Genomic DNA, 25,236 nt, shown 5'->3' on the forward strand with positions numbered 1-25,236 from the left:
ATTTAACCAGATGGATGGATGGATAGATGGATGGATGGATGGATGGATGGATGGATGGATGGATGGATGGATGGATGGATGGATGGATGGATGGATGGATGGATGGATGGATAGATAGATAGATAGATAGATAGATAGATAGATAGATAGATAGATAGATAGATAGATAGATAGATAGATAGATAGATAGATAGATAGATAGATAGATAGATAGATAGATAGATAGATAGATAGATAGATAGATAGATAGATAGATAGATATAATCTAAAATAATAAAATCCTACAAAAGCAATATAAAACTTATATTAAATTAGAAGTCCAGTGTGACGTGTTTTAGGCAGCAGGCAGCAAGCTTGTGATGGCTCTGGCTGCAGTGGAGCATTGTTTAGCTCTGTACTGGTGTCTGTTTGGTTTTTTTTACATGTTTTCCCCCCGTCTTTTTTCACTTTGTGGGAGCCCTCTCTCCCGTTGTGATCTCCCGGGGTTTTCAGAGCTCTGGTCTGGGCTGACTGGAGCATTTATGCACCTTGTGTTTCCTCTGTTTCTCCCCTCTGGCTCGTTAAAGTCCAAATACCAACCGAGAGCTTTGAAGTGTGTTGAATGTTTTTGCCTTTTTATTGTACGTAGAGATATTTGCACTTGTTGCGCCTGCAAAGCAGATGTTTTTTTTTTTAAAGGAACAATGCAGCTTAGCTCGGGAATTTTCATGCATGGACAAATTTGACACTATTTAGGGAGACAAATGCTGTGTTTCGCATGCAGTTCCTATAGTCTCCAGTTCCATACACAAAAAAACTCCAGTACTTATGAGAGATTCGATCCCACCACCTGCTGCTCGTCAGACAGACATTCACTGCCTGTGGGACGTGAATCAGGACAAAGGCAGAATCATCGACTGCACTCTGCAATCTTCTTGTCAAAGCAAAATGAAAAAGGAGCAGTGCTGCCTTTAATCAGGCCCGTTGAGCCCTGCAGTGGCATTTTTTTCTTTCTCTCCTCTACTTTTTCAAACGCTCTATTGAAGTGCTACCTACATACCCACCTGCCTGCCTGCCTTGCTCGGAGGGGAGGTTGCCGGTTATCCCAACCAGGTGTTTATCTCTTCTCTTCTCTTGTCATCTCCTCTACCTCACACGTCACTGGGGTGAATCCAGTTCATACTTAAGTGATGGATACAAAAAACCAAACTGCTGTCCCCTCTCACCCTGAAATATGCGAACCGCCTTAAACATTCTTATTACCGTCATATTAGCTTTCGACATGCTGTATAATCCGGCCCCCTTATTGCTGCATGTGTGCACTGTTGAGTCTTTGCTAAGTGATTCAAGCATCCATATTAATATACTTATAAAAAGCGTTGGCATGTTTTGTAGTTGAAGAAAAGAAGAAGGAATATTTCCACATGATTTATTGTTGTTGGTCTGAGGACGTTGTCTTCAAGTTGTTGAGTCATCTTGTCAAACAGCGTTCTGCACGGCAGCGAATCCTGGCTGCCGGTCACTTTACGGTCAGCAAAACGTGGTTGAAAAAGAAGGGAGCGGCCTCTTCTCTACCTCTTCTCCTCTCATCCCTCCTTCACTTTTCCCATCTGTGGTGGACATTGTGGACAACAAATAGCTTGAAATCCGACCCATGTCACACACCCCCACCCCCCCCCCCCCCACCCCATCTCAAAGCCCTCGTGCCTCATTCTCATACAGCATAAACAGAAAGAATATGCGGCATCTGTTGTGCATGCAGAGGAGCTTTTCAGTGCCAGCCAAAAAGTTAACATTGGCAACAACTGGCAACGCAAACAAGATGCACATGTGTGGTCTTTTATCAAGGTTACTTCAGTTCATGAAGGCAGCTTTTGAGTGATGCCCCTCTCAACACTGATGTTACAAATACTCAAATTGGGTTGCATGCTTAATCCGTGCTTTTTTCTTCTTTCGCAGAATAGCGATACATTTCATAAACTGAATCATGTGGCTTGTAAAAAATAAATAAAAATTATAATAAAAAAATATCCAAATATTTTTCTGTTTATATCTTTCAACAACTGGATGTCAGTTGTTTAGTGCTGGCATCAGACAAGCAGGCAGCTCCTAATGTGCAAATGTGTTCGAGAAAAAGACACATGGCATTCCGTAAAAGTTACAGAGAAATTCTGTTCTAGGACACAGTTGGTATACAGTATCGGGAGACAAATTGCTACAAACCGGGCGTTCCAATACCCATTCTTCCCTACTATTTAGTATGCCAAAAAAGGATTTAGGATGTCACGTTATTTGTAGTATGCTGAAAAAACATTCAAATACAATACAATGCCCCACTAACTCCAATAGTATTTTGCAGTATTCGTCTTTATTCTTGACATTTCATGACATAATGAAAAAAAAACATCCTTTTCTGATTTTTTTTTCTCCCCCGTGGCCCTAAAACAGTTATGTACTTTAGTATGTAGTGTAGTAAAAAGAAAGAGTATGTGATTTGGAATGCAGTGAAAGTCTATGAGCTAGTTGTCAGACTTTGCAGCATCCACTAAACAAGACTCTGCTGTTGCAAACAAACGGATATCGAAACTTTAAGATCAAACACACGTCCTGTTCTCTGTTATCAATATGTGGGGAAATTGCTTTGCTTTGCGTTCTCATCTCTCCCTCTTTTACTTACTGGGATGTTCTAAGTTCATCCCGGTTATTTTCAATTATTCCAATTGTACAACATTAAAATATATCAGATTTGACCTGGTTATCTTGTGATTTGATTTCCACATCCCAGGTCCCATGTTGAGTTTACTAAGAAATTTGATTTGAACAGGATGCATCGGTCACATTTTCGATCTCTGTATTAAAAATGCTTTGTGACCCAGCTCAATTATACTTGGAGATGGAAATAAATTTAATATGGAATGCTGTTTTGTAATGCTGCATAATATAGATTTTATTGTATCCACGTCTGGTCTCAGATCAGCAGCTAAAGCTATTATTGTCTTAGCTGTTGTCCTTTCTGTCTCTTCCGAATTAGCTTGTTTTGTACCCTGCGGTCGGATGACACCAATTCAAATTAGACGGAGGAGCTTTATTGGGACAATTTTTCACACTAACGGTGGAAATAGCTTTTCCGTTTTTTTTTTTTTTTGCATTCAATTCTATCCGTCAAATGCGTTTCACCTCAATACAGTGAAATGAAACACGAGTGGAGACTGTTTGAATCACAATGGAAAAACAAATGGCAAGAGGGATATAGACTTCTGGAGGCGTTGTTGGCACTCCCCGAGCCATTACATTTGAATTGAAAGGCTTTGGAGTGTTTAGTCACTGCTCTGTATTTTGAGGGATTGCATATATATACAGTATTAAATGAATATACACAGTGGATTAAGCCAGGCTGGGGTGATTTGTCTGACTTGAATGCGATCTGGAAAGATGTCAAAATCTATTTCCTATCCGTCTGTCTGGTCTGCGATCCATCTGCGATTGTTGGCCTATTTTTTGTCATACACCCCCAGGTCTCCCCTAACAAACAAACAAACAGTTTGTTGTTCAATGGTTATTGGTGTATGGATATTGGATATGATGGGCTTCAAGCTTGCAACAATGTTCCAAACCAAGAGGGTATAAATAGGACAATTGAGATCTAGAAAGTTGTATGAAGTAAGCTTAACCAAAGTTTGTCTCAGGTTGCAGTCTGAATATGGAAACTTTTTGCTCATGCGATAATGTAACTGTTGTGCTCTTAGAGGCTAAAATTGAACCTGTGTTAAATGTAAATGTTGGTATTGGCAAATTGTTGGCTTGCCTATTGGCAATCAGCACCAAACCTTTCAAACATTGTGAATACTTATTGTGTGTGTCTTGTTCTTTGAGGCAAGGTGTGAATCGCAAACAAACAGATCAAACAAATCAGAGAAAGCCATGAGACACATCATAGCGATGATGGTTTTTCTAAAATACAATACCAGAGATTCTTGCAATGGGTTTTCGAAGGAATAACAATCTAAATGGCAACAAACACATAATATTTGTACAGAAGATGCTAATAATCAGCCATGTGACACGGATTGGTCGATCGTTTGAAGTCGCTGTGTGTAACTAATCATTTTCTCACCCTCCTCTCGTCTCCTTACAGTGCCTGGGAACTTGGGCTGCTTCAAAGACAGCGGAGACCCCCCCACTCTGTCCGGCACCAGCGAGACCTCCAACAAACTCACCATCCAGAACTGCATTAGCTTCTGTCGCAAGCAGAGATACAGGGTAAGATTTGAAAAGTCAAATTTAATTCAATTGAATTGAAAACCTGTGACCCAAGCGTGGTTTAGCATTATATTTGTAATTCAGATGAAAGCTGGCAGCTCCTGTAGAGAACATTTGGTAAAAACATTACGAACTAAAAAGAAGAAGAAAAAAAAAGACTCAAACTACTGACTCATTTGTACTGGAAATCTGAAAAGTGGCCCCTCATTAGAGGGAAACGCTCCCACTCAATTGCTTGTTGTGTCATATCTGAAATGGACTCCGAGCTGTCTCTTGAAATAGTCAAGCCTTTATGTAAATCCTCATGCATTTACGGGGGCCGTTTTCCCTGACAGTTATTATTGCCGCGATGCCCAGTGCGGTCTGTCCCCTCTTTATTTAGCCATCACACTTCCTGTTTGAAAACCCAACCAGGGAGATGACACATCATCATCACTGCAATCAGGGCTGACAGCTGGAAATGAACGGTTATTAGTCCAGTGGGCAGCTCCTCTTGCGTGTTCTGCTCATCTCCCAGGCCTGGCACGCCAAACATTGTCCTGGGTATACACAGTGCCAGGTGTTCATTTTCTGATCCAGTTCAGCTCCGTCTGCATTGACAGAAACTGACAGCCCCCCCTCCCCCCACACACACACACACACACACATCACCACCACCCCCCCCCCCCCCCTCTAGATCCAGCAGATGTTACAGGATGTGGCGGCAGATTGGCATCCTCTGCCTAGCATACCCTTGGACTGTCACCGTCCTTCATGCGCATGTTAAAACGTCAGTGCTTGGGAAAAGTACAGATCCCATGGGACTTCTTTTTCGACAAAGAGCATGGCTGATGAGTTAGACAGCGATCCGTGGCTCGTTTTGCTCCGCTAGAAAGCTTTTCCCCGTTGGTGTTAATTCATCAGACGGAATAATGCAACAAGGACGCAGTTTGATACATCTTGGCGAGAGAGAGCAAGAGGTTTGATAAATTCCTATTCCATGAGAGAAGACTCAGAGATGAGTGGGGAGGGGGGGGGGGGGGGATTGATGCGGTACCTTCTTCAGTTGTGTGGATTCATTTAGGCCTCTCCAAATTGGACAATGGCGTCGTTCTGAATGAAGGACAATAGCTCTTTTGAGGAACAAGCAGCCCTGCGGTTTGCGAGGTCATGATGTGTGAAGGTTTTTGAAGGTTTTTTTTTTTGCATTCCTACTCCCATACACTTTCAGGAAGAGTTTCACTAACACGTTTTGAAACACAGATAGGTGCTATTCCTGTCAGGTTTATTCTGAGTGTTTGAATGGAGGCTTCTAATCTACTTGAGGCTGTGGTTGTCCAGACTTAGATTACATGCATCTTGTAATCATGAGTGAGAGAGCGATATGGGCACTTGAGAAGTCACTTTAATTTGAAGTGTTTGCTAAGTGTCGACACAATATCACATAAAGTCGATACGAGAAAAACCCAAGGCCCTATAAAACGCCTTTTTATTTTTAGGCAAAGTTTTTTATGTAAACATGTTTTATTTAATGGGATAAGTAAATAGCCATTTTGATTATTTTTAGAGAGTAAGAATAGCCATATTAAAGTCTCCATGTTTCACAGTCGTTGGAATGATTCCCTCAGTGTAATGAATTGCATTGTGGGAAGTTACCCAAATGTTTGTTTTGATATTGCTGATTGCGATGATTTGCATAACCTCCTTTTTTTTGGTGATCTTTCTTGCAGCTTGCCGGTATGGAGTCGGGATACGCCTGTTTCTGTGGTAACGAGGTGAACCTGCCCTACCGCGCGGAGCCTCTGTCGCCTGGCATGGAGTGTAACCACGTTTGCTTCGGCGACCACACCCAGCCCTGCGGTGGAGACGGCTGGGTCATCATCTTCGACAGTGAGTGTTAAACTAATGTCCCCGCTCTGGGTAACAAAAAAAAAAAAATACAATAAACTATAAAGTTTTCCAAAGCGATATGAGATTTTTTTTTTTATTACAAATTGTTTTATTTGTGGTAATAACTCTTAATGTAAGTGGCCACATTTTTGTATGAAGAACGGAACGTGTCATTTCTTTTGTCTTGTTCACACCTCCCGTCAAAACTGTTTTTTGTTGATATAGGATTTCAGTTCGTCCCCATTCTTCATCACCAACAAATTTATTTTCCTGATCCCACTAACAGCCCTGTAGCCTCCCACACCAATGTCCATTGACACTTAAAACTATAGTTTACAACATACTGTATGTAATAAATATATATTGATCTTAAAACTGCACTCAACAGCTTTTTAATAATTAAGTCTTGAACGTTTAATATACTGAATACATTTACTTTGTTCATTTTGGCACTGCTCCAATAGGCTACCTCTCTCAAATGTATAATAATCTGTACACCAAATTAACATGATAAACCATTGCTGTGTAATTGAGAAATGAGTCAACGGATAGCTTTGACTCAATGAGTGTAACTGAAAAATGGAGACACTGAATTTGTATGTAAACGTTGAGTGAGAAACTGTATTCCATTTGGATCAGTCTCATCATGGCTGGCAGCCCATCCTCTTTAGTCAGTGTTTGGAACTGAAACCAATCTGCTTTATCAGATTTATGCATCTCCATTCAGTACCATGAAATCATATACATGTAACGTGATGTCTGTGTTACAAAGTCACACATGGGATCCAAAAATAACCTTGTAATCAGTTCTAACACACAAATGCAAAATCTAGAACAATCTCAGCAAACTCTAAGCTTTTGATAGCACACCCCACTGATTTTTTTTTTTTGTGCTCTTTCTTCCAGCGCAAGTGGGGGCCTGCGGTGGGAACTATTCGGCCCCATCCGGAGTGATCTATTCCCCTGACTTTCCCGACAAATACGGCGCTGGTCGTGTGTGTTACTGGACGGTGCATGTGCCGGGAGCCTCCGCCATCTTGTTCAACTTCACCTTCTTCGACATCTCCCACCAGACAGACATGGTGGAGCTGTTAGACGGCTACAGTAACCAGGTGGTGGCCCGCTTCGACTGGCACAGCCCGCCACGAGAGCTGGTCAACATCACGGGAGAGTTTGTTATCGTGTACTTCTACTCAGACCGCACCAACCAGGCCCAGGGGTTCGCTCTGCTGTACCAAGGTTAGGCTTTTAACTTGCCGTTTTTTTTTTGTGTGTGGTGTGAAAAGGTTCTGGAGGTGCGTCTTATGAAGAATGGTTTTGTAAATTGTGACAAAGCCTATGAGAGAGTGTGTGCGGAAGGTGCAAGTACACATTTTGACTTCCAACAATTAGGAAAGTAAGATGATAGGTCTTTTACAAGACACTATTTTTAAGTCAGGTCAAGTTTTTAAGAGTTGAACAATGTTTTAATTCAACAAGATCCACCGTTAAGACAGCTTTTCAAATAAATAAATAAAAAGTGACTAGATGCATGGTTTTTCCAATGCCAATGTAATTATTGTGTTAAATAATTGTGATCTCAATATCAATCAACATTCAATTCATTTCATCTAACCTTTATATATACACTAGAGATCATTGAGTGGTGACCCTCATTTACAATGACGTTAAGTCAAACAAAACAAAGCAAAGCAAAACAACAACAACACAACATCAAATACACATATTTTTTTCTCCATAGTCGAGCAGTCTTAGACTGTGTCATACAATGTTTGGTGTCAGTTCTAGCCAAGCACCCTGAGCTACAGTATAGTGCCCTCCCTCCCTCAAACCCACCAAGACATTTGCATGATCAGGTGCCTTTCTGATTTGCTTGCGCCATGATGTAGTTTTGCATAGCGCAGCCCTTGGTTTGTAAACTAACGCCTGTTAGCTCTGCCGCGGCGGCAGTTGTCGCACCATTGGCAGGCCCTTTTCTCTTTTCATTTGCGAGTCAATGTCTCACGGCCCCCGGGGTGATACTGCATATTTAAATCATGTTGTGTTTTTTTTAGGAACTGCAAACGCTCTCTCTTATCAAGCTGCGGCAGGCTGCTTTGCTTCTCCGGGGTGTGTTCCTTGTTGAATTGCGCATAGCAAGTTTTTTTATTTTTTATTTTTTGCCACCTACGTACAAATTACTGTGATGGTATGCTTCACGCCTTCTGGTAGCAGCACACATGTAGCTGGGGGAACTGGAGCGCACAGAGAGCTGAAGGAGCTCAAAGCAAATTATTTTTATATCTTTGTAATCTTTTATGTGGGGAAATGTAAAGAGACTGATGTAGAAAAAAAAGAAACGCTGTCCTTTGTAGTTTTTGTAATACACTAAGGTTGAAAGTCGGAATGCACCAAAAATGTTTTACTAGATTAATTTCTGGAGGCTTAAAAAATAGCAGCACCCTCCTGATGTAATCCAGTGTCAGTGACAATCAAGCTCACAGTTTGCTGCACTGGGAGGCAATCTGTCCCCCTCTCCTCCAACTATATGCCTCCATTTGTATTCCCTTTTCATTCTTCTCACCTCGCCGAGTTACACTAAAAACAATATTCAAAGGTCGAAATCCTTTGACCTCTAGACAGGCGCGATCCTTTTCGGTGCACCTATCGGTTCTTGTTTTGCGTGAGGCATTGTGTTGTTGTCAAGAGTGATTTGAGAAAAAGGTCACCTCCCGAAAATAATAGGTTTTTTATACAGAAAAGAAGGAGAGAATGAAAAGTACATAGCGACTCAGGTACGCAGACAAAAGCCAGACTTAAAAAGACAGACACTTAATACATCTAATATCTTCCTCGGTGGCACGCTGAGCGGTTGAGAGCGGTATAATTTCAGGATAAACGCTCTCAGATGACGGTGGCAGAGCATTTCCAGCCGAGCCCGGGGTTTTGAAGCATGGTATTTTCTTTGCAAATGAGTAACATGTGGGTCTAAGTTCTGGGAACACCGCAGTCAGGTTAGAGCTGGTCTATGAAAAGGGGAAGAGAAAAAAATATCCCACGCTGCTTTAACATCCAACCGCCATTCATGGAAGAGTGGCACACAGGCCCATGGATCAAATAGTATTTACAAGTAGTTCTGGGTGTGTGATTTAGCCTACGTGTGCGACACACTATGGGTGGGATTTAACATTTAGTGTGGAGTGCAGCTTGTCCTTGGTTTTTTAAGGATCAAATCAGTTTTATTTGTATAGCCCAAAATCACAAATACATTTGCCTCAGTGGGCTTTACATTTCATACAATATGATACAATATGACACCCTGCCCTTACACCCTTAGCTCGACTGAGAAAAAACTCCCAGTAAAAACCCTTTACCGGGATTAAAAAAGGATCTCATATTGCCACCAGGAGTTTTCACAAAGCTGCGGAAAACCACTTTTATTAAGGCTCGAGAAAAACTCCAAAGACAAGAGAAGAGATGGGGATGACCCAATTGATATGGGTGACATCATGTGTCATGAATGAACTTGACTCACGAGTTTCATGAATTTACAAAGTCAAAATGTCGACTTTTTAAGTGTGTTAGGGTTTGTTTTAGTGCTGAAAAGCTATTAAGAAAACATAGACATCTTAAAGTTCGGACTGAAATACACCTTATTTGGAGGTGTCTTGCCTGACTAATTAGGAGCTACTTTTAGCCTTAGGATTTTGTGGACGTGGATGTGTTATATCTTCATTATTTCTGCTTCCTACCCACTTAGGAGCAACTGAATGAAATCTACTTTGTTTGTAAAAAAAAATAGTCTGACATCACATGAGGCGAATAAGAAGAGCATACTGTATCTGGTTTGCAGATGAATACAATCAAAGTTTTACTGATGGATATCCGAGACGTTGCTCTTCACCAAAACTTTTCCGCAAATGAACATGTAGGGGAAAATAATGAATGAGTCTCTGGTGGGACACATAACATATTCTGCAGTAAACAGTGTTTTTTTGAGAAGTAGGCGAAGAAAATTGTCAAGATCAGACAGTGATTTGAAATAAATCACATCTATGTTTAGGAGAATGTAATGAAAGGCAGAGGAGATCTTATTTAGGATATTGCTTCCTTCCCTTGGAAACACATAAATGAGTTGAAACAGTCCACTGTTGTTTTACGAAGCAAACTCTGCCCCATCTGGTGCCGTAAGCAGGTTAAAAAACAAACAGAATTTATTGCAAACACTTTATGAATCATGTCTGGAGCGGATAGCAAAAGCTCTCAACACCACATGTTTACGGCACGCTCGAATGTTTCCGCTAAACTCGATTCTGTTTCTTAACAAATGGCTGTTAGCATTAAATATTCACTCGTGACTCTGTTGTGTATACTTTCAACAATGTGATGTATCCTCTTACAGCAGTGTTACCCAGGGGAATAATTAAAGGGGGGCGTTAAGTGATTTGTGTGCTCAACTTGTAGAAATTACAACAACATGGCAGACCTTTTTCCTCTTCGGTGTTTATGGCACAAGATGTGCCACTCACCACTGCTCACCACAGGAGCTTTGAAGCCTTTGATGCAAAGAAAACGTCACATTTTCAAGAGGAGATTTGTCACATTGTTATTATTATCTACATAGGAGCGGGGAGTGCCGCCACCATGTTTTAAATCTTCTACATCTAAATACATCTTCACCTCATCACTTGATATTGTGGAAAAACTTGAGGCGGTGGTGAATGATGCAATCTTTAGTAACTAGCTCCCTGTCCTTGAAGGCCACCATAGCTTCTGTAAATTCTCAGAAACATAGGGGTGAGCAAGGGATCATTGCAATCTATAATCTCACCACTAGATGCCAGCAAAATACTCTGATATCAGACAATGTACCTTTTTAAATAAAACTTATTTACATGTATAAATAAGGCTCAGAAATATCATCACTTGACAAAATATTCTTTTGGTCACTTTTCACTAGCGTTCATCAAAAAAACCTTCAACCTGTACATTTCAGTCACTTTGGAGCACCTTGATAGCATAAAAAAAATTCTCTATGAACCTTTCTTAAATAGTTCTATACTTCTTTCCCCCCCAGCACTTAGAAGCCAAGACACCAGAACCATGGAGGCTGAAGGAGATGAGGAGGGCTTTGAAGGGGAGGATGTCTCCAGCACCGCGGGGCCCCAGCTGGCGGGCGGAGTCACCCAGAGCAGCAACAGCACCTCCAAGGGCCGCTCCTCCTCACACATCCTCTACGTCATCACGTCCAGCCCCGGCAAACCACAGCACAACATGCCAGGTCAGTGGGCTGGACGCGGCGAGACCACCGGACACAGCGCTAGTATGTTCACAGTCTACACACACACACACACACACACACTGCACCTAAACGTATAACTCTCTGCCGTGGTGGGGAGGTTTTTTTCTTGGTTAAAACTCGCCATTTAAAGGAATGTTTCAACATTTTTTGTTTTTACTGTGGCTTTTTGCCTCACTCTCTGGCTCAAGATAAGGCGACACTAAAACGTTCTTGTAACTGTGCGTGTATTTTCGGTGAAGAAATCGGCAAAGGTCGGTCATTGCTAGTTAGCTTAGCTCAAATTAACTGGTAGTCAATGGGAAAAGATCAACTTTACAGCATCAATAAACACTTCAGTGTGCTCTTATTTATTTACCGCGTTTCTTTAGCCAATTCTTGAACCAGAGAGTGAGGCAAAAAGCTACAAATAAGAAATGTTGAACTGTTCCTTTAAGGATGCCCTACTTTTCTCTGAAAGTATTAAAAATCATCTTAGTTTGATGAGAGGCTGCTGGAGTTACTTTCCAGTGATCATACACAGAAGTAATTCTACATGACTCTTGTTTTTTCCTGTCAGTGACTCATAACTGATGTTACTTTGGTTCTCTCCCAGCTGATCGAAATCAGGCCTCTTGTGACCGATGTGTTCCGTTCTTTTTTACTTCCTTCACATTGAATTCTGTCTCAAATCGCTGTCTGATGTATCTGTCAACCAAAAGAGAACAGATGTGCGTTTGCAATGCATTACAATTTCTTGACAATTTGCTGGCTGAACATTGCAAACATGTGTGCCAGCAACGCTCGGATAATTATTCGGTTGCTGACTGAACTATCCCGTCTACCCTTTCAGTCTGCTTCAGTTTGTCTTCATCGTATAAAAACATTTGAACATATTATATTATATATCTAATGTGTTGTCAATGTGTGTCTCCCTCTGTGCAGTGTGGACCATCTATGCCCTGGCCGCTCTCCTCATTCTCACAGTCATCGCCATGGTGGCAAAGCTGCTGCTGCATATGACAGTCAAGTAAGTAGGAGGGAAGAAAAATCGAGGTGTTGCATGATAAACCCAGCATCAAATATCAACGCATTCATCTGTCGTGTTATGCTTGTGGGTCAATCTCAAGGAACATTAAGAAAAACTCATCTACTGAGTCCTGACCAACTTAACATTTTTGGTATAGGCGATCGGTCATGTAATGAATTCACTTTCTTAAACCCCTTTGAAATTATTTTAATGAGTACAAATAAGTGTTGTGTGCACGGCAAGCCCTTTCTTCATTTTTGATTCCGAAAAATGTCTTCGCTTGAACCACACAATTTTTCAATGATCGTGTTTAGATGTTGACAATCACTAGTGGTAGATTGTAGTATGGTGAACATCAAATGGAAGATCCCAAAGTCTACAAAAGCATCCCATCAGTTTAATTTGCATACTCAAAGCAGGCATTGAGTGAATGAATGACACCTATTTAGAATATCCTGTCTTTCTATAACCCCTTTCTCTCTCCCCTCCCAGGTCTCCTAACATCCCTACAGTGAGCGGTTCAGACAGCTGCAGCCAGAGCACCGTGGCCTCCACCGAGCCCTGGATCATCCTATACAGACCCTCCACCATCTCCCTCTTCAAGAAGAAGCTCAAGAATCACCACGGAGACCTCAGCCCCCTGGTGGGCAACTAGCGTCAATGCATGCGCTCCACCAGTCAACCTAAAAAAAACAAAACGCTGCCAAAAAACACACCCACAACTACTACTCTGTGTACCAGGGCCGTCGGATGCCAGGGCCCTCAAGACAATGTAACTCTATGAGGGCGCTACGCCAAACAAGCCAACTACTGTGAGTGGCTAATGACAACTGACTGAGTGAGTGACTGCTACGAAAATGGCCCGTGGTGGCTTTAGTAGCTACAGGCACTCCCATCCTGCCTAGTAGCGCCAACAAAAAGGGGGCGGGGCAGGCCGGGGCCGTCAGTGACCTCAGTGCGTAGGTGGGAGTATAGGGAGAGGAAAGAGCGGAGGATTAGATGGAGGAAGTTCTTCAGCTCTGACAAAAGATTTCAAGGACGCACTTTTTTAACATGCGGAAAAGCTTCTCTGTGGTTTCAGCCTTTTTTGCAAGCAGCCTCCAGAACCATTTCCCATCGCCCACAGATGTCCCTAACAGTCAACATACCTCCCTGAGAAAAAACCCTTCCAGACTGCACCAGTGATAACACAACATGGCTGGAGAGGGCAGGAGGAGGATGGCTATAGCTTCAACTGTGGAAGGTTTGCCTCTCTGCCTGGCGATTCAGAGTCACAGTGGTAAACCCAATCTTCATCAGAATCAAGAGGACGATGGAGAAATGGAGTCTTTGATACACACACGCATATACAAATGCATATACACACATGCACGCACACACACACGCACACACACATACACACACGCACGCACACACACAGACACATTGCAACACTCAACAGCTTAACACAATTTTGTATAACTCTTCTAACTGCCTCATGTGGATTAACTCTCTCAGCCAAAAACAGAATCCCCAATCCCCCTTCATCCAAAGAGTTGTGTATTATTAATTTGTCTTTTTTGATTCCATATGCAACGTTTTCTTTCCGATGTGTTTCACGTGACTGCTAGCTAGAGAGGAGAGGAGAGGAGAGGGGGAGCGGTAACCAGAAACGTCACACGAAAGGTAGACATCACAGCACTTTGGGGATGAATCAGTCGCCGTAAAAAAGAAATTTGAAAGATAAGAGAGAAAGAGAGCTCACTCGCTCACCCTTTCACTCAGCTCTCGTTTGGTTTAGGGTGCAGAGAAGAACTAGTGTCGTTCACTGGGGGTGGAGGGGTGGTTGGGGGGGGGCATGGGTGGTGCAGTGTGCAGACAAACTGCCATTTAGGGAGGCTTGGGAGAGATCTGAGGAGTTTTTTTCTCTGCTCCGTTGTGGGTGGGAGTCTTTCCGGTTTGATGGTGTTCAAGTGCCTTAAGGTTTATTCTCTTGCCATGTCTCAGATTCCTCACATCTGTTCCCTCCTGCACTTCTGTAAAAATCAGCGTGGATTCCAAGAGTTTCGATTCCGAGAAAAATAGGATTTTCACCACTTAAATGTAAAGTGAAAAAGGAACAAAACGATGCCACATCTTGTACAGTGATTAAAAAAATTACACATTAGTATTTTTTAAACGTTGTAAACTCAACCGAACACCTCTCCAGACTGGATATTTTTTTACATTTTCTTGTTACATGATGGACATTAGATGATTTTTTTAGTTTTTTTCTTCCAAAATGAACACATCGCCTTTTAAAGTCTTTACAAGAATTGTTTGTGTTTAATTCCAGCGTGTGTGTGTGTGTGTGCTCTTATGTGTAGTCTTGGGACATTTACTGAACATATTGTTCACATTAAGTTGTCTATTGATTACAGTCTTTTAATTACGATGAATATTGATGTATATTATGTAATTCAATGTGGGGAATGATGATATTTATGTCTGTTTTGTCTTTCTCTTTTTTCATTTTGTGTCCCAGCAAAGCATTCGCGACACTCATCAAAGTGCTTTTTGTAATAACCTGTCAATTAAGTTCAAAGGTGGAAATGCGTTCACTCCTATAACAGCAGTACATTTTTTGAAATCCTACAAGACGCGGCAGACCTGATAGCTTTTTACTTGTCACTTTGATTTCGGGGGCCAAAAGGTTGAGAGTAAACAATATACCCAGACAGAAATCTAGCCAAAAGCACTCAATTGTACCATGCACAAGCTGTCAGCAAGCCTTTGCAGCTCGGACAGTTTTTCTGTGCATTGCTGTGACATTTAAACTGCTAGTAAAAGGTCAAAAAATCTACTAGTTCGCCACTGGCATAGTAATTGCTCTTTCTTGTGGTGGTGGTGGTGGGAATGAATGTTAGCGGGAGTTTCTGCAGATGGTGAGCCAAAAAAATTCAAAAAATAAAAAATCTTCCGATCACTGACAGCATAAATTAAAAAGGAGGTTTTTGAAATGTCAATGCACTTAAATGTACTTCTACTTACAAAGCGAAACAGTACTTATTCACTTTTGCATTCAGTTTCAGTAAAAAAGAAAAAAACATCTCAAATGTACTTGTGTGCAGCAACCAGAGCACTTGAGATTAATCACTTGTTTGATTTAATACACGGTGCGAAAGGTGTATAGTTTTCATTTTCAAACATAGAATTTGAGGCCCTTCAAAACATTTTGTAAAAGCTGAACCTTTTCATTCACAATCACACGTTTGTAAAAAAAAAAAATGTGTCTATGTGCTATAGCCTGCCTGTCTGCTCAACTGTAACTCATGTTAATTATTTGCAAGGCAAGAGCACATGCCCCTGGGTCTGTGATGTTCAGAGGAGACCATGCAAAGAGAGAGAGAGAGAGAGAGAGAGAGAGAGAAGAGAGAGAGAGCCTGGATGTGAGAGCGACTGGGAAAACGAATGTGCGTTCAAATCAAATCACAAGCTAACAAAATCTGACAGTTTAAATCTAACAAGGGCGTATTTGTTTGGATAGCCTACTAGTGGATTATGCAAAAGTCCCATTTTCTCTGCCGTCCTTCAGTCAGTCGGAAATCAAATTCCACACTATCTTCTGAGGGGTGGAAACAGTCTTTTCCCAAAAAACTGTAGTGGATGTGAATGGTCCTGTAAGTGCTCCATGGCACGAAAACACCAGACACCCTGTGGGAAATGATGTGGAGGGGGGCCACAAGCATTGTTTTCATGAAACTGTAAATAGCAACAAAAAATAGTGAAATGTTTAATTTATACAGTAAATTATTGTCATTTTTGTATGTGAATGGGATATAATCTATCTTTTGTATAAGTGAAGTACCTTTGTAGTTTTATTTAATGTGTCCTGATTGCAAAATAAACACTGTATGCATGTTTCTTAAAGCTGGTGTATGTGCTTGTGTCTTTTTGGTCCGTTCTCACCATTGGTTCCATAATCGCACCACAATATTATTATGCACCCAAGTGGCTGGGAAGCATGTGGGCCACAAAACAACAGCGGATCAAGCTGATCCCATTCACGTTTCCATTTGAAGCTAGTCCATCAGAAACAGATTCCGGCATTGGTGTGGGACATCTTTCTCTCCTTTCCGTGGAGCTAAACACTGATCAGATATGTGAAATGACTCCCAGACTGTTTTGGAAATGCACACACACACACACACACACACACACACACACACACACACACACACACACACACACACACACACACACACACACACACACACACACACACACACACACACACACACACACACACACACACACACACACACACACACACACACACACACACACACACACACACACACACTCACAGAGGGGGGATTTGGAGTGCCATGTGTAACCTATTGGTTCTCCTCCGGGACCAGGTCAAGCATGCAACCTGCACATTGCAGAGGGAAACCGCAGGAGTTCAACTTTAAAGCTGGAACGCCATGAGAACAACAAACATGGTGTGGACGTGTAGTAAACTAGAACACGTGAGCAACGATGATTTCTTAATTCATAAAAGGTGTTTTTTGTGTTTTCTTTCATCTTAGAGTTCGCTCTGAAACTGTTTAAGGGGCTGGATTTTGTTTCTGAGAAAACTCTTCAGCAGCAGCATGTGCTCGCTATTTTGTTGGCAAGAGAACAGCATCTCCATGGAGAGGCAAGATAATCCTTCAAAATGTTTGTAAGTGCTTCCAAACAGGCTCCAAAAAGAACCATGGAAGTGCATTTTGCAATAATGAGGCCTCATCATTTGTCAGAAACATTTTGATGCAAAAAATGTATTGACAGAAAGGCTTCCAAAAATGATCCTTTAATGCGTCTGACAGATTCACGTGTCATAATGACAAGCATGTGTTGTTTAATAACATGATAATCCTATTGATGCTCTCAAACATGAGAAGTCATTCAGAAATCTGTGAGAACACAGAGCTTCAGGCGGCAGCTTAGGTTGTTGGTCCTCTTCCCCAGTCACTGAATAGCAAAATGTGTATTGTGATTCATAAACACAGTGTATAGAAAGTGCCTAAAGTGTGCAAAATAAATCATGTAAAAAAAACTCAGAACACTATTTCACACAGGTTACCATGTTAAAAGCCCTATAATACTCATAAACATCTCTGACTTTACGTAGGAAATATAGTGGTACACTTTAGTAACTTACAACAAAGTCAAAATACAATAACAATTTTGAATGAAAATATGAAGAACACACATTACATTCACCAAACCAAAACCGAGGTTGAAAATGTAATATTTATCTAACTCCGGTCCTTCGGTTTCACACTAACCTGCCGACGAGTCTGAAAGCATTGGAGAGTAAAACTCATTCAAAACTCGACACAGTTCTTCATCAAATATATTTGATTACTTAAATTAGTGACTCGTTTTAATGCAAACTAAATGAATTGTTACATGATAAAATGGTTAATCGAAAGAGCAAAGCAAAACCAAGGTCAGGGGTCGCATTCAAGGGGTGTCAGACCGACAACACTGTAGGAACAGGACAATCCCACCAGCAGGGAGGTAGGGTACAACATGATGGATAGCCCACTGCATGAAATTAGATATGATTTCTACCTGAGTGTTAAAGTACAAAGAGCATACTATATATTATTATATTCCTATCATATACACACACATTCCAATACAGGAAATTAAAAACTGTATCTGATCCTCTATCTCCCTCTACTGGTGATGTAATGGTTGAACACATTTCCTAAAAAGTAGCCCAATGATATTGCTTGTTACGCAATTAAATAATAATCCTACCCTTGCATTGCTTGCTAGTTTGGTTATTGGCCTCAAACAAACAACCACAAATGTTCCATTCATTCAAAAGACTTGAAGACTTCTTAGCTGAGGTTTTCTTTATTTTATGTTCTGCCATCCGTGCAACCACTAAGCTGTCAAATATTTGGGGCTTTGAATGCAGCCTCCCATTGACCCCAACATTTTTCTTTTTTTTCTTTCTCAATAGCAATTGTGCCGCTGTAACATTAATCCTTTACTATACTCAAAGCCTGATCACCACTCCCCTAGGTCCCTATGAAAAAGCACTGCCCCCCCCCCCCCCCCTCTCCCCCTTACGGGCAAACCTTCCCATAGCCGAGTAATAGAGAGCGGTGTTAGCGGATCCCTCTGAACCTGAGTCGACCAGTAATTGAGGCAACAATGGGACAATACGCCGCAGTGTCTGGTTACTGTCAGAACGAGAAAGTGAGAAGAATGGAAGACAATACCTGCCACTTTCTGCACTCAGGGTTCTGAAGTCAGGTGCATTAGGAGATAGGGGGGACTGTTCAGGGGGAAAACAGGAGCTGGCCTGGTCTATCCCTTGATAGATTTGAAGAAGAAAAAAAACCCTGTGTGAACCAAGTTTACTGGCCGTGCAGGAACTTGTTTTGATCTGCCTTACTCTGCAATACTATAATAATAATGACTATCTATGACCCTGTTGCAATTAAGTCAATCTCATGCCCTTCAGTGATTCTGAGTACGTGCATTGGCCTGTTTGATGCGGGTGATTTAGCTGCTTTTATTGTAACATTATGCTGCTGAGATCTGTTTGTATACATAACAGCTGGAATTCAATGTAAATCGCCCCAAAATGGACTGGCTTGCTGTGAAGAGCACCCCCTCTCAAAATTGATTTCTCTTCATCCGAGAATCAAATCATTTGGTGGGTATATTTGCATGCCTGATGTTAATAAGTGGAGTAAGTTTAATGAGCGTGAGACCTTCCTTGTGGGAGATAGCAACCCTAGTCCAACCCTAATGCTACAGAAAATGAATGGAATTCAATGTAAATATCCCAAAAATGGACTGGCTTGCTGTGAAAAGCTCACGTCTCAAAATTGAAATCTCTTCATCCGAGAATAAAATCCTTTGGTAGGTATAATTGCATGAGTGGAATAATTTTCAGCGTCAGACTTTCCTTGCGGCCGGGAGATAGCAACCCTAGCCCAACCCTAACCCTACGGAAAATATGTAGAATTCAATGTAAATCGCCCCAAAATGGACTGGCTTGCTGTGAAAAGCACCCCCTCTCAAAATAGATTCCTCTTCATCCGAGAATCAAATCCTTTGGTGTGTATATTTGCATGACTGATATTAATAAGTGTAGTTAGTTTCATGAGCGTCAGACTTTCGTTGAGGGAGATAGCAACCCTAGCCCAACCCTAATCCTAGAAAAAATGACAGCCCAAGACTGGCTTGCTTTGAAAAGCACCCCCTCTCAAAATCGATTTCTCTTCATCCCAGAATCAAATCCTTTGGTGTGGGTTAGGGTTGGGCTAGGGTTGCTATCTCCCACAAGGAAAGTCTGACGCTCATGACACTTACTCCACTTATTAACATCAGGCATGCAAATATACCCACCATAGGATTTGATTCTCGGATGAAGATATATCAATTTTGAGAAGAGGTGCTTTTTATAGCAAGCCAGTCCATTTTTGCATTGAATTCCATTCATTTTCTGTAGGATTAGGGTTGAGGTAGGGTTGCTATCTCCCACAAGGAAAGTCTGACGCTCATGAAACTTACTCCACTTATTAACATCAGTCATGCAAATATACCCACCATAGGATTTGATTCTCGGGTGAAGACGAGAATTACATTTTGAGAGGTGGTGCTTTTCAAAATGTATTTCTCTATATCCGAGAATCAAATCATTTTGTGGTGGAGTACCCCCAGACTCCCACTTATAATGTGTCCCACCCAATGTTGAAGGGACACCTACGCCCTTGTGTAGTAGGTAATGCATAGCCTATGTAGGCTAGTAGTTTAAAAAAAACTTAAAAAAAGGAAAGAAACCGTTTTAGTAGGTTTTGCATAACTATGTAGTGGTGACTACAATGTTATCTACCTTATTGTAAAGTGTTATTAAAAGAAGCGTGAAAACTATCAACAAAAAAAGTTATGCGATATGAGCTCATTAATGGCACTCCAGGGCTTCCGTACAAATGTGTCTGTCTGAAAAAAGCTACCGTCGCCTGTGAATGACGATGAGCTGTCGCATAGTTGAATAACAGGCAACATGGCCGCGTCCGTGAGACAGCTGGTCCGGAGGGTGATCCGTCTTTCTCATAGAAACATTAACGCGACCGCGGCTGGAGGTCCATGTCTGCCTGGCTGCTGCTGGGGACCGTCAACCGGCCGGTGTCTGAGCGATGCGGCCGGAGACAGAAGCACACATTTCGGCTTCGAAACGGTGCCAGAGGCGGAGAAGGCAAAGAGAGGTGAGCCACTGAGCAGCGGAGCTCCTGTGTAGAAGCAACAGCAGTACTACATTCAAAAATAGTCATGTTTAAACATTAGGACATGAAAAACTCTGGCGGGACGGGATTTGAGTTGTTTTTAGGTATCCTGACGATTTGATGGACAGTTCGGCATATCATGTTGAGATTTTATATTTGAGATTTACGTTTAATTTAAAATAGGGACAGTGCATTTTGATGAAACATGTAGCCTACATATAAGATAATAGCCCGTGGCTTGTTTCCATTATAAGTCCTTTTGGCATGTTGATATGTGTTCGTTACACATCAATTAATAGGAAAACTAACCATACAAGCAACCTCTCACGATGACCCTGTTTGGGGGAATATACAAATTTAGTGTAAAGTTTATGGTTTGTTAAATTAAATTAAATTAAATTAGTTAATATTATTGCATATCGCTCTAATGCACGAGTTTATAAAGTTCGGATATGTATTGCACAATGCCCTATTGCACATGTTTTGCACATAGACTTGTATGTGTATTACTGCACTAGTTCAGCATACATAGCTGTATTCATATTCAGGCTATGTAGGAATTATTGCTCATTAGTTAGCATACATACATAGACATACGTATGCATACAGGTCACAACATTTTTTTGTCCCTAGCCACATCCCCAAATGGCACCCAATCAAGTAAGCTCTATATAGATTGTCTCTTTATAGAGCTAATACAGCTATAACAACGGAGTTCAATTCAAAACATAGAAAGTATTTTAATTCATGAAAACTTAAGTGTAACAAAATATCTGACGATGTTAAAATAAATTTCATGTAGTAAAGTAAAAACATAAAAGGCACCGTAAACTGCTTCCAGTGAGCTTATCTCTCTCTCTCTCTCTCTCTCTCTGCCTCCTCCTCCTCCTCCTCCTCCTCCTCCTCCTCCTCCTCCTCCTCCTCCTCCTCCTCCTCAGTGTATCAGGTGTTTGAGAACGTGGCTGAGAAGTATGACGTGATGAATGATGCCATGAGTCTGGGGGTTCACCGGCTGTGGAAAGACATCCTGCTGCACATCATGAACCCTCAGCCCGGGGTCAGGCTGCTGGATGTGGCGGGCGGGACAGGTAACGCCCTTTGTCTTTGTTTGCTTTGCACCTTTGCCAAAAAAAAAAATTAAACCATAACCGTCAGTGGTGTGTCACTCTTCCTGTTGTGTGTGCTGTCATCCTGGCCTGCAGGGGACATCGCATTCCGCTTCATGGATTATGTTCGTTCTCAACAAGAGCGTCAGAAGCAGCGTGCGGTGCGGTCCAATCAGACCCCGTCGTGGCAGGACATCTCCAGTAACTACTCTGGAGAGAATGAAGACCAAGACGGGCTGAGGGAATCCAGAGCCGTGGTCTGTGACATCAACAAGGAGATGCTCAAAGTGGGGAAGCAGAAGGCAGACGGCATGGGCAGTGCTGGTAGGTTCTTCAAGCTGCAAGGAAAAACACTGAGAAGGCTGCATTTTTTTATTTTTTTATTTATCCTTTATTTAACCAGGTTAGTCTCATTGAGATTAAAATCTCTTTTACAGGAGAGACCTGGCCAAGATGTACAGCAGAACACAGTTACACATAAAACACATTACAAAATACAAGTTCGATATTAAGAGCAGTTGTAAAACATAAAAAAAATAAGATTCTTAACTAAAAACATTCACAATTTCCGATGGAGTCCAACTTCAAACTCTGAACAACAGCCTTAAATTCGTTCAGAGTTACTAGGTGCTGAAGCTTAAGCTGCTTCTGCAGGTTATTCCATGCCGACGGCGCAAAACACTGAAAAGCTGTTTTACCCAGCTCTGTACGAGCTTGAGGGACAGACATGAGCACGATGTCCTGAGACCTTAACTCTGTCTGCATAATTTTCTTTTATATTTTTTATATCGGCTTCCGGTGTGCAGGTATCGGCTCTCTGCTGATGCTGATTATCTCAAAATGCCATTAATTGGCCGACCGATTGGTCTCATTAAGTTATTGCTTAATCAGATGCAGTCAGATTTTAAGTTAGAATTTTAGTTAACAGGACAGAGTATACACAAATGAAGTTTATAATCTGGAAATTACAGTTACAATTGCATCAAAATGCAATCAGTAGTACACTGCACTTCAATCTAAGAAGAAAGCTAAACAAAGTTGTTGTTTGAAATGATGATGATACTAGTTACCAGTTTGTTACTTTATGACCACAGTGTGTCTGATTCTGTGTGTATCAGGTCTGTCGTGGGTGGTGGGGGACGCAGAGGAGCTGCCTTTTGATGATGACCAGTTTGATATTTATACCATCGCCTTTGGCATCCGAAACGTCACCCATATAGATCAGGTAACAACCGGCTCGACCACTAGTACAGCTAATGCACCGATTAGCTGTAATGAATTAGGGTTAAACAGACAGTATTTCTTTCTCACTGAGCTGTTACCTGCTTAACAAACACCAGTACTGTCAAGTTTTTCACTATGTTCTGTTTGATAGAATGTGTTTGTAAAAACAATGTGCAAGGAGAGAAACTCTTAACAAATCTGTGTGCCGTATGTTGACTAACATGCTTTACATTCATTAATGAAAAACAAGGAGTTTCGGGTTACATTATATGTTCATTCATGATTTAGAGCTGCTACTAACAATAACTTTCACTGTTGATTTGGTTTCATAGTGTAAACTTGTCAGTTACTTGTGAATAATGCCATTACAGTTCTTTACATTGTCCTAAATCCTATACTCATTTAATGCTATGTTAATTTATTCTGTGTTGATTGGCTAATCATGTCAGTGCAATTTTTTTCTTCTTTCTTCTTTTAGGCCCTGCAGGAAGCTCTGCGGGTGTTGAAGCCTGGTGGCCGGTTCATGTGTTTAGAGTTCAGCAAAGTGACAAATCCTCTGCTGTCGAGGTGAGGACCAGTGTTCACACCATAGACAGTATATACACATGACGGATGACTTGGGGGGGAATGTGAATCAACCTTGCAAAGCTCAGAACTTCTCTGTAGAGGAATTACCGCCATCGCTAATTCAACACATTTGAATGGTTTCAGTCTCACTATATTCACTGAGCAGTGATTGTAATTTTACCACTGTGTTGAATGTGATACATGTAGCATTTTTCAGGGTGATACCTACTGAAAGGATTTTTTGGGGGAACATTAAGATATTTTCTTTAAATTTACTTAAAACAGATGTCCAAAAGTATTTATATATTTGTTATCTCGTTGGCTTTTGTCTCATTCCATAACGCAATTCGGGGAAACCATTTACTTTCTGTGGTTTGGACAAACACTGCCCTCTTCTGGTTTAATACCAAAACAGCAGACGTGAGATTTTTGGTGGCCAACTCTGTCATTAAGGGCCAATAGTTGGTTGAGGGTCATTTGTAAAATCACTTGCTGCTGTGTAATGCTGTGTGCCTTGTTAACCTTGCACATTATATGACCGCAAACATTTATTTTTTTGTAATAATTATGACATCGGACAGTATCTTTAATGGCCGATATGTGAAACCCAGATATCGGAATTGCTTCGATAATGAAAAATAGTGGATCGTTGCATCTCTAATAAAAATGTGATTTTGTGTATTTCAGGCTTTATGACGCCTACAGTTTCCAGATGATCCCGGTGTTGGGAGAGGTGATTGCTGGAGACTGGAAGTCCTACCAGTATCTAGTAGAAAGCATCCGCAAGTTCCCAGACCAGGTGAGAAATAATGGATTCTCTCATTATGCTTTCATGATTCATTCCAATTAAGGGGCTATTCTAAACTATTTTATATTTCCTGTTGGACTGTACAGAAATTATTATACAATAATCTGCCATATCCCTTCTCTCATCTAAGGTTAATTGGTTGATAATCTAATTGATAACCAATTTTCTTTTCAGCTATTCTACACTATGTCTTCCTAATCAAAGTTAACATTTTCCAAGCTTGTTGGATATTCATCCGTTTAATTATTTGTTGCCAGACTCCATTCTGACCATGTGCATTGAGTAGTTTTTTCTTTGCTATTTCTCATCCACAGGAGGAGTTTAAAGGTATGATTGAGGACGCAGGATTCTACAGTGTGAAATACCACAACCTCACTGGTGGAGTGGTGGCCCTTCACTCAGGATTCAAGCTGTGAGATGCAATCCCTGAAAAAAAAAAAAGGAAAAAGCTAAAGAGCTGGCGGTTTGTTTCAGGCGTTTCTGCCCGTGTGGCAAACGGTCTGCATAGATCCCAGACATGAACTTCAGAGCATAGTGCCGCTGAGCTACTCTTTGCATATGTCATGAACAATAACAGAAAAGTCATATAAGAGGACATATTTATTGACTGTAAACTATGAATGGTTTTTCTCCAGTTAAAGGTCTCTGCTCAGAATCTGCTACCTGTCCATATGCAGGTGAAAAAAAATCAAGTGTTTGACAAAGTGGTCTTGACAACAAGCTTTGTGTAAGGATTGCCAGCTGCACTAAAACAACTAAATGTCCCTGTATCTGTGGTACCAATGCAAACAACATGTGTGTTAAAACATTTGATAAGTGTGTTTTGGATATTTTTGGTAAAACCTATGTCTTGTCAATGTCAACAAATAATAAACACT

At 41.2% G+C, this 25,236-nt stretch overlaps 2 protein-coding genes across 3 annotated transcripts in view; both read left to right on the plus strand.

The window, feature by feature from the left end:
- kremen1 (kringle containing transmembrane protein 1) overlaps window positions 1-16,268 on the plus strand; it is a 61,266-nt gene extending 44,998 nt beyond the window's left edge. The window contains exons 4-9 of one of the 2 annotated variants that reach the window (XM_080037016.1): window positions 4,115-4,239; window positions 5,949-6,108; window positions 7,015-7,347; window positions 11,165-11,410; window positions 12,311-12,395; window positions 12,888-16,268. In XM_080037016.1, the coding sequence (XP_079893142.1) occupies window positions 4,115-4,239; window positions 5,949-6,108; window positions 7,015-7,347; window positions 11,165-11,410; window positions 12,311-12,395; window positions 12,888-13,050 (1,112 nt within the window). In that variant the 3' untranslated portion in view covers window positions 13,051-16,268. The remainder of the gene's footprint in view (window positions 1-4,114; window positions 4,240-5,948; window positions 6,109-7,014; window positions 7,348-11,164; window positions 11,411-12,310; window positions 12,396-12,887) is intronic. The other variant, XM_080037017.1, reaches the window with a different exon arrangement.
- A 4,165-nt stretch (window positions 16,269-20,433) lies between these two features.
- coq5 (coenzyme Q5, methyltransferase) lies at window positions 20,434-25,216 on the plus strand (the record flags this gene model as incomplete). Its single annotated transcript, XM_080052054.1, has 7 exons — window positions 20,434-20,635; window positions 21,592-21,741; window positions 21,856-22,083; window positions 22,878-22,984; window positions 23,462-23,550; window positions 24,238-24,349; window positions 24,673-25,216. 7 exons carry the CDS (start codon window positions 20,434-20,436, stop codon window positions 24,772-24,774), a joined length of 990 nt encoding a protein of 329 aa, XP_079908180.1. The 3' UTR covers window positions 24,775-25,216.
- Between the last annotated feature and the right edge of the window lie 20 nt (window positions 25,217-25,236).

Source organism: Ammodytes marinus (assembly GCF_949987685.1).
Source record: "Ammodytes marinus genome assembly, chromosome: 2".
Lineage (NCBI taxonomy): Eukaryota > Metazoa > Chordata > Actinopteri > Uranoscopiformes > Ammodytidae > Ammodytes > Ammodytes marinus.